Consider the following 10,472-nt stretch of genomic DNA (forward strand, 5'->3'; position numbering starts at 1 on the left):
TAGTTGCTGCAGAAACTATCAGTGTCTTATTTGTTTTCAAAAAGACAAAGAAGACACCTTCTTTTTGTCCACTCATAGAGATTTCTCTCCTGTGTGTTTTAGTAACTATTCTTGTATGTTGTATCTTTGCAGGCCTTGGGGAGTCCTGGGGTCATGTGAGCCGCAGCTCTCTGGATGGTGTCAGCCTGGAATTAGGCTCCCATCTTTTACAGGTACTGCCTGAAGGCTTCACTTGTAGTACATTGAAAGAATATTATTATTATTATTATTATTATTATTATTATTATTATTATTGTTGATGTTGTTAAGCCAAGCTGGATGGACTGTGTGTATGGAGGGGGGCTTGGTAGCTGTCACCATCTGCCTCCTGCTGCCTTCATTCTCCTTGCTTTGAGAGTGAAATGAGTTGAACACATTCCTGGTCACGGACACATCATGCATGTCCTGCACCCCCCTCACAACAGCAGCAACACAATGGAATACATCTGCAGGGCTCCAGGCTAACAAAAAGGAGAAACTAAAAATAAAGATTGTCTGGTACTGATTTGTCAATAATACATTCTCACCATAAACATTAAAACAAACTTCACTGCTAGAAGGAGAGGACCTCTGAGTAAGGTGAAGTGAGTACACTGATAGTTATGCAAACAGGCAGTTTGCTAAACAAATAGTTATTAAGAATGGTGCAATGGATTTTCATGACAAACTATTTTCTATTAACTATTTTAGCATGTAACTAACACTGACATGGAATAACTCTGAAAGTTACCAACTGTACAACCTCTGCCTTAATACAAAAATAATCACATCAGAAACATGACATAAATTAATCAGTTTGAAATGATATTGCAATAACAAATTTCCAGGTTAAGGGAACAATCGTTCGTCATATAACTTACATTATTTTAACAATAATTCCAAATAATCTGCAAATAAGACTGACTGAAATACTATGTGCATGGCAATAATACAATGTCAGTACTTCTCACTGACCAATTTTAACTTGAGAATTTAAATGTATGCAGTATAAACCTGCATAAAAATCTGCAGACAGGCAGTGAAAATAAAACTTTACTCATCAGGCTGACTCTAGCTCTGAAAAAAAGTAAATCTGAGAAGCTGATATTTCTTACAGTTAACTTTATTTTAATAAAATGCATGTTTAACCTTTTTTTGACAAAATATTGAAATTAAAAACCTCATTTTCAAGAGACAGTACAGTTTTTCTATTAACAGTCACAACAACAAAATAAATAGAAAAAAAGAAAAACATTATGAGTGTTACCAAAATATGTGAAAGAAATTAGATTCATCAACAATATTTGGAGCCAAGGGCCTATTGATTTTTACTGGGAAGAACTCAAAAATGATGAGCTAACAACAGGACTCTCAGTCTGATTAATACTGGACATTTAACAACTACTTTTTAGACAGGATTTCTTGAACGTCTAAAAAAATGTAAATTGATCTAACCCATGATCTAAAAATGTAGTGTTAATGTCAGACTTAAAAAGCTGAAGTTGCAAGCTAAGCTGTTACTGAAATGCTTTTCTGTCAGACAGTATTAATTATTTCTTATTTTCTACCAAGTAAAGTCAGTGAGCAATCTATTCTGTTTTGATTATTGGCATACAATTCAAAAGCAGTAATAATAATAATAATAATAATAATAATAATAATAATAATAGGCAGAAAACTATCTTACAATGCTAATGGAAATTAAAACCCCTTTGGTTGAACAAAATTTTCTAAAAATTATTCCATCACTTTTAGTTGAGACCACCTTGCACTGTTTGGTAACACTTTATTTGAAGGGGGGTGAATAAGACTGTCATGACACTGTCATTAACATGACATAACACCTGTCATAAACATGAATTAGCCTTCATGAATATTTATGACTGTTGTCGTAAAGCGTCATTCGGTAAATTATGACACTTTTAATGCAAAGTTGACATTATTCAAAATGTCTTTGTTATGACAACTTGACATTAACCAAGAAATCATTACTGATATAAATTTGTTATAAAAGTATTACTGATTGTACTTTAAAAATTAGGTAACTTTATGTTATTAAAGATAAAGTTTAATCAGTAATGATTTCTTGGTTAATGTCAAGTTGTCATAACAAAGACATTTTGAATGTCAACTTTGTATTAAAAGTGTCATAATTTACCGAATGACGCTTTATGATAACAGTCAAATATTCATGAAGGCTTATTCATGTTCATGACATGTGATATGTCATGTTTATGAAAGTGTCATGTCAGTCTTATTCAACCCCCTTCAAATAAAGTGTTTCCCACTGTTTCAGTGTTTGATGCCTTATTCTTTTGACAGCTGTACTGTTGTAAGTCTTTCTATTGTGACACCTGCTATGAAATTTTAACAATAAATGTGATATTTTATTGATAAAAAGGCACTTGACTTTTTTTCAGGAAAAAAAAATATTAGTCTTGGTCTGATAGTAGTCTTTTTTTTCTTCCAGACATTAGATGGATTCATTTTTGTGGTTGCTCCAGATGGAAAAATAATGTATATCTCAGAGACAGCATCAGTGCACTTGGGTCTATCACAGGTTAGTTTTTAAAAGTCTGTTCTGTTACCCAATGGTCCTTTCACATCCCAGGTCAGAGCTGAATGTTCCCTTAAACAGGTAGAGTTGACAGGAAACAGCATTTATGAATACATTCATCCATCAGACCATGATGAAATGACAGCGGTCCTCACAGTCCACCAACCTTACCATTCCCATTTTATACAAGGTAATCTCTCATGCAACCCTGCAGTTTTGCAAAATGTGAGTCATGAACTTACTGCACAACATGAATAACTTCACAGTTTATACGTCTTTGCAGAGTATGAGATGGAGCACTCCTTCTTCCTAAGAATGAAATGTGTCCTGGCTAAAAGAAATGCTGGTCTCACCTGTGGAGGCTACAAGGTACAACAGTCACACTGCTGAACCACTCATAACGCTGCTTGGTTCTTTGTTCTTTTATGTACCCCACAACCTACAGGATGAGGACACCTGGAGTAAGACAAAGGGATGTATATTAGGCTCCCAAGAGAATATGAAAAATTAAAAAAGCAATATATTGAAACTTAAAATTTGTTATACCATCTTCATTTAGATTTCAAATTGTTGTGAGATGAAAATTTATTTCTTGCAGGAAATGAAACAGACATCTCTCAAGACATGATGAAACAATACTGAAGCAGTGTCAACTTTGAAAAACTAATTTATGTGTTTTAATAGTTACATTTTATTTTAAAAATGTCATGATGGGTGTTATTTATAGCCTTCTCAATAATCAATAGAAAAATCTTTATTGGCATTTCAGCAACCAAACCCTTTTTATAACTCCTTTTATTCCACTGGTAGTTTGATTATCTTATTGGTGATGAGCTTGCAAGGCCTTCCTGACATTTTCCTACTGTGCGCCACAATTATTTAATAGATGCTGGAACACTAATGATAAAAAGCCCACAAACCCTTTATTTGTACAAGCTTATCTATCTTTTTCATTTGCAGTCTGAACATGGTTTAATTTTTTAGCATAAACTAAAAAATTTTCCTAAAAATCCCTTTATTTATATAGCACAAGAACAAGAACAATTACACAAGAATTAGTACAATGTCTAGTTTACTGTAGTAAAAAATACTTTAGTGGCGATCGCTCTGCCAAGGAAATTTAGTTTTGACATACTTCATTATAAAGCATGTCAACACTTTATAATACTTTATAAACCTAACGTCCCCATCATTTTTTTTTTTGCCTCTGAGTCATTTTATTTTGAGTATTGGGCTGAATCCTGAAGCCCAAGGCCCAATATTTCTAAAATACATTTAAAAAACAAAGAGTAAAGAAAAAGACAAAGGATCTACTTTATTTATCATTTAACAGAACACTGAGGCTGTGTAAGTCAAGAGCAGATATTTTGTTTTGGTGCAGCAGTTTTGGTTAAAATTAACATTTGACAAAATGAAGAACTATATTTACATTGTATTTAATTTAGAACAGGATCACCAGTACCGTTTGCATGTATGATTCCACTGCAAAGCGGAATGAGTGGGTCTCCTCTCTGCACTGCTGCATCAAGTTCTCTGTAAGTGTGAGGGGCTCACTGCCACTCTCAACTCTCGTTCTAAGTGCAGTACTTGATAGGTATTTTCTTAACCTACATACAAAAGAACCACAGACAACATTAGTCAGTTTTCAACGAAGCTTTTGCAAAAGAAGACACAGCAAACTACTTCTACAAGCTGCTCACCATGTGTTCTGAAAACCTTCAGTTAGAGCTTGTCTTTTATTAGCAGGGAAGGGAGAGATACAAAGGAAAAGCAAGTTTTGTCTCTGCACATGGGTCATCTAGTCCTTTCTCATGAGGGCGATTTCCCACCAGGACGGGGGAACATTCTGTTGTTAGAGATAATCATGCTACAGAGATATTCTGTAAGTGTGGGTCACAAGTTTCAACATAGCGTTGGTTCGCACATAGTAAAAAGCTAATATCCATCCATCCATCCATCCATCCATCCATCCATCCATCCATCCATCCATCCATCCATCCATCCATCCATCCATCCATCCATCCATTCATTCATTCATTCATTCATTCATTCATTCATTCATTTTCTGCCACTTTTCCGGGATCGGGTCACGGGGGCAGCAGCTTCAGAAGGGAGGCCAAGACTTCCCTCTCCCCGGCCACTTCTTCTAGATCTGCCGGGGGAATCACAAGGCGTTCCCAGGCCAGCAGAGAAACATAGTCTCTCCAGCGTGTCCTGGGTCTTCCCCGGGGCCTCCCCCCAGTGGGACGTGCCTGGAACACCTCACCAGGGAGGCGTCCATCCTAACCAGATGCCCAAGCCACCTCAACTGACTCCTCTCGACGTGGAGGAGCAGCGGCTCTACTCTGAGTCCCTCCCGGATGACCGAGCTTCTCACCCTATCTCTAAGGGAGCTAAAACCTTTAAATGAAAAACAAAATAGTAATGTAAGAGTGATAACACATAATCATTCTAACAGTACTATCAAGGCCTTTTTTTTAATTTAGTTGCCAAAGTCTAAAATAAACCAGAGAAAGCACTCTTTTGAAAAAAGTTGCTAAAAGGATCTGATACAGCAACAGTGCAATTTGCACTGCTGCAAATTGCTGGCAATTTGCAGCAGTGCTTTGCTTCAAGCTGATGCTATATTCTGCTTCGCTTTACGGCCGTCACTACTGCAAATTGCCAGGCACATGTTGTTTCGAGACAGTCTGACTCTGTATCACGTAACTGTATATACTGACTGTTATTCAAGTCAACGTTTATTTATATAGCACTTTTGAAACAGCCTCAGGTGACCAAAGTGCTTCACAACAAACATCAGAAAAATAGAAATAAAATTAAATTTAGTATTATTCCATGTGTGCCTAAAATGAATATGTATCCGATCCCTGATTGGGATTAACACCGGATTCTGAAACCACGTGATCAGGCCAATTTTTGATGACGTTATCAGATTGGGACATCACTAATTAGATTTCAGTTATGTTTAAATATTAGTACAGCACACTTAGAATCTACTCTTTATAATGGCACTGTGCCATAAATGAAAGCCATTGTCAATAATTCAATTATCATTAACAACCTAAATGTATTGTTAATACATTTGATTTAGTTATTATGTAGGTGGATTTGGTATAGTTTTGTACTTCCTGCATAAAAGAAACAAGTGCTGCTGTGTTTGAGTCTAACTTCACGTCTAACTATAGATATTGACAAAAGTGTCATCATTGTTGCTATTGATCAACAAGGATTAACTCTAAGATGCCATTTTATTAATGGTCGATATAAATAAATGAACTGGAATATTGATAAAAACCACAAGCATGCTCTTTTTTTCTTATTCTTCTGAATTAAAGTGCCTGATGTATGATTTTGTGTGTGACTCCTCTGGTCCAGGTGATCCACTGCAGTGGCTACCTGAAGATCCGTCAGTACTGCCTGGACATGTCTCCATTTGACGGCTGCTATCAGAACATCGGTCTGGTGGCCGTTGGTCACTCGTTACCACCCAGTGCTGTAACAGAAATCAAACTGCACTGCAACATGTTCATGTTCAGAGCCAGCCTGGACATGAAACTAATCTTCCTTGACTCACGGTGTGCTCTTTCTTCTATGGTGAAGACAATCTGCCTGTACACACTTGGATACATATTAATGTCAATTATTGTGACTAAAGTATAATATTATTATAATTATTAATACTTTAGTAATTAGTAATTATTATATAACTTGTTGATGTGCTGAACTTACATGAGGACATAAAACTGCAATGTAAAAAGTTTGAAGGTGGTTTAACTAGAAAATGAAGGTCCACCTACTGCCTTGAAAATGCAATTTAAGTCAACAAGAAAATTGCATTGGTTTTAACTCAGAAATTAAAGTTCATGAAGTTGGTTTAACAAGAGGCAAGTTGTCTAAACATTGGTTTTTAAATTCACTAATCTTGAATTGTGAGTTTTAACTTAATGCTGCAAATTAAACCAAATAATTATTTCACAATATGCAAGAAAAAACTGCCCTCACCTGAAAAGCATATATTTCTCTATTATGTTCACTCACAATATCAAGTTAAAATAACTACTTATTTTACTTTAGAATAATTCAAATTCTTGTTTCAAATTGCATGAACAAAATTTCATGAATTTTATTAAACATCACAATGAATTAAGCTCAAAAACATTCAGTGTTAACAGGACATTATCCTTAAGCTTTGGAAACTGTCAGTCGCATTAAAGTAAACATTTGCCTTAATAACACACAAAAGCCAGATCAATGTAACACACTTCCATCTCAATCACGGAGGCACACAAGATACAAAAAACATGCCACTAAGCACACTGGGAAATAGTTCTCACTCCCATCTTTTTCGTCTTTCATTTTTTTAAGTGCTAACCTAAAAACTCTAGTCTATTCAACACTTGGAGGTTTGACAAAATTAATAAAAAGTTAACACAACTTCGTTTACCCTTTATTCTTCAGACTCATACATTTAGGTTCAAAATCTAAAACTCGCTAAATTTATTTGACTTAAAGAGTTGAAGATGGTACACACAACTAAAAGTGGCTCAAATGTTTTACCGTGTGTTATCAGAGCTAAATGGTTTGTCTTTTCAAAAGAAGTAACAGCTCCCTTTAATGTGGGTCATTCCATGTAATGAAAAGCATTCTTGTGTTGTCTTCTTCAGAGTTGCAGAGCTAACAGGCTATGAGCCTCAGGATCTCATAGAGAAGACTCTCTATCATCATGTCCACATCTGTGACTCTTTCCACCTGCGCTATGCACATAATTTGTGTAAGTTAGGATTTTATTCAATTTCTTCTTCTGTAGAGAACAAAATCATTTACAGCTTTAAAATGCTGTTGGATATTACATTACTTTTTATTATACAAGGACATTAAGAAATATATACAATTTTTCATTTAATTGCTGTTTGTTACTAGAAGTAGTTGCTGCGGCACTGCACCAAACTGATTATGAGTGTCATGACTTTGTGTATATGTTTGTGTGTCATTTTCAAACATCTCCAGCCAGTTGAGATTCAGAGAGCAAGTTAATATTGTAGTACTAGTTTTATAGCTCATCTATGTTATCTTTGATTGTCTTCGCCATAAATACCCATCAGATCTAATGTACTTTTATTGTGTGTGTTGATCTTCACCACATGGCTGACTCCTTTCCTTCTCCTTGTAGTATTGGTGAAAGGTCAAGTCACAACAAGATACTACCGTTTCTTGGCCAAACAAGGTGGTTGGGTCTGGGTTCAGAGTTATGCAACTATTGTGCACAACAGCCGCTCATCCCGACCTCACTGCATCGTCAGCGTCAACTATGTCCTTACGTAAGTGTTGTTCCAGCTCCTGGAACCATACTTTTTAATGTCTGTTAGAGTCAATTGTGCTATGTTAAGAAGCTGGTGAGATGTTTCCTCGCAAAAGACTTGGTGAAACACTGAGTTGTTTGAGTTTGATCTTTAAAAAAAAGAGTGTTACTCTTTTTACGTGGAGTGTTGCTTTGAATTCAAACTTGATCTGAAACTTTAGTGTAGAGATGTTTACATTCAACTTGCACTCTCTTCCTGAGGTTTCTTGATGATGCGCATTCCTTCCTGAATAAGAATGGACCAAAGAAACAGCTGGCAGAGCAAGTTCTAAGAGTGAAATTTAAGACTAGGCTTAAAAAGACCTTAAAGTCTTACTTCAATTTCTAAATTAAATATTGAGTACAGTTTTTTAATAAATAAATTAGTCAGATTAGAAACAGAAATGATAAGTTAAAGAAGCAGCTGTTTGTTGATGCATCACTCAGAATGGTTTGCACTTTGATGCAAACATCAAAGTGCAAACAGTGCTAAGTCTGATACAGACTTAGCACTGTATCAGAGTTCTTTCATTGGTATTTTGATTAGGTGTGTTGAAAGTTTCATTTGATGTCTTTAAAAATCATTTAGTTGATTCTTAAAACGGTTAAGAATCCAGAACTTGCCTCATGCAGGCAGTATTATGTAAAATTGACTTTTTCTTAGCTTTGCATTATGTTATGATGTTATTCCATCATCAAAAATATATTTGGAGTGTTGCTTTGATTCTTTCATGCAAGTTTGAGAAATCCTTTAATCTCCTTGGCAACCATTCCACCTCATAGATCAGCCTTCCCCTGCAACTCCCCCACTCTGCCTCTTCAGACTAGCGGCAGCAGCAATTAGCAGACACCTGGTGGAAATGTGCATCTACTGAGCTCATCATACAAACTACTTCTGAGCAGAACGCTGGTGAAAACATTGTTAAATTTTTTTATGAACGAACATTGCGAATTGCTTCCTGAAGGTGGAGTGTCGGAAATAAGAGGAACCTAACCCTAACCCTGGAAAATATATAATACTGCCCCTTTAAATGACTGTCAGTGAGAAAGTATTGATGATAAGCAAGGAAATTAAATATTTCTTTTTATTGCAGATGTGAAACTATATAAGTAAACTGCACAAGCAGTATGTGTGAACATAGTGGGTGTAAGATGTCGGATATACCCACAGAGTAGACAGGGATGGCTGAGATTACTGTGTACTGTCATTCAATGATTGAGAAGATAATGAGTAAATGTAATGAATTTATGCAAACCCTTGCTGAGAACCAATTAACTATAAGATAATTTTAAAGAATTACATGCATTCTGCAAGCAAGTATTTAGCAAAAACATGGCAAAAGTTTTAAACTCATTTCTGTTCATGTTGTTTTCATTGCTCCTGCTGAAGATTAAAGCAAACTTGAAACAGAGAAAATTGCAGATATAACTGCAGATATTCTTCTGTTACCTCAAAGTGCAGCCTCTGTTACAGAGTTTGCTGAACATGCTTATGTGTTGGCTTTGACATTAGTGGGAGCTCTCCTATGGCATATTCTCCTGGCAGCTCAGTTGTAAATATGGGGGCAGAAGCTGAAGACTGTCTGCAGATGGAGGCTGCTTTTATCTAGCAGTAGCAGTTCAGTTGTAATGTGTTTTCATGCAGATTCAAAAATTAACCAGCAATCTTTTTCTACATAGTCCATACTGCTATATGTGGAAGAGATATTTTTCTGTACTGTTACTTCTTTCTTTTATCCCCATTCCAATGAGCATATTTCACAGATGTACAAGGGAACACAAGGACAAATAAAGCCCATAAAACCCTCCAGTAAGCAGCATGGCTGGCTGCATTCAGAGGTGGAGAACAGCTTGGCACATGTTTTCTCCACCTCATACAATAAATTCCAACAGCTTTGTGTTGATAGCCTTCTAATTAATAGGTTGTAAAGTTGATGAGTGTTTATGGGCTCCAACTTACTGTACCATGAGTGAATCCTTATTTTCCTCCTCTCAATGTTCTTACTATTTCTCTAAACTGAACTGAAAATGAAGCATTTTTCTATCAGTGTTTCTCATTTCTCTCTTTGCATAACACATAGAAGAAAAGATAAAGCAGTGCAGTAGATAGTGATATCTAGAGCTAATTTGCACAGTAGCTTAAGAGTATGCAGTGTTCGATAACGCAGGGGATGGAGGCACTTCACCTGCATGTGAACTCCTGTTGTGTGTTTAGCCCTGATAGCCTCCACTCTCATGCCCCAGGTTTGGAGATCTTCCACAGCCACCATTTCTCTCACAGTCAAATGGAGAGACTTTATGTCAAGCTTAGTAGAATAGGTTATTGTTATGTTATGCCTTTTGGTCTTCCTAAAGTAATATTGGCTCCATTACAGCTACTTCAGAAAAGCTGCTAGAATGCTGTTTACAAACAGGAAGACAGCTTGCATCCCAACAATCCTAAAGTCTCTGCATTAGTTGCCTGTCAGTTTTAGAATTTAGAATATATTTTAAGGTGCTCTTACTGATATAATATGATATATATATATATATATATATATATATATATATATATAT

At 35.9% G+C, this 10,472-nt stretch overlaps 1 protein-coding gene across 1 annotated transcript in view; it reads left to right on the plus strand.

Annotated features, from left to right (window-relative positions):
* LOC106940521 (single-minded homolog 1) overlaps window positions 1-7,900 on the plus strand; it is a 16,369-nt gene extending 8,469 nt beyond the window's left edge. The window contains exons 3-9 of the mRNA XM_015023280.1: window positions 133-212; window positions 2,489-2,578; window positions 2,657-2,765; window positions 2,859-2,944; window positions 5,954-6,153; window positions 7,243-7,349; window positions 7,749-7,900. Coding sequence (XP_014878766.1) covers window positions 133-212; window positions 2,489-2,578; window positions 2,657-2,765; window positions 2,859-2,944; window positions 5,954-6,153; window positions 7,243-7,349; window positions 7,749-7,900 — 824 coding nt within the window. The remainder of the gene's footprint in view (window positions 1-132; window positions 213-2,488; window positions 2,579-2,656; window positions 2,766-2,858; window positions 2,945-5,953; window positions 6,154-7,242; window positions 7,350-7,748) is intronic.
* Window positions 7,901-10,472: the final 2,572 nt, after the last annotated feature.

The sequence above is a fragment of the Poecilia latipinna genome, unplaced genomic scaffold (genome assembly GCF_001443285.1).
Source record: "Poecilia latipinna isolate Pla-1442-1.1 unplaced genomic scaffold, P_latipinna-1.0 Scaffold3262, whole genome shotgun sequence".
NCBI lineage: Eukaryota > Metazoa > Chordata > Actinopteri > Cyprinodontiformes > Poeciliidae > Poecilia > Poecilia latipinna.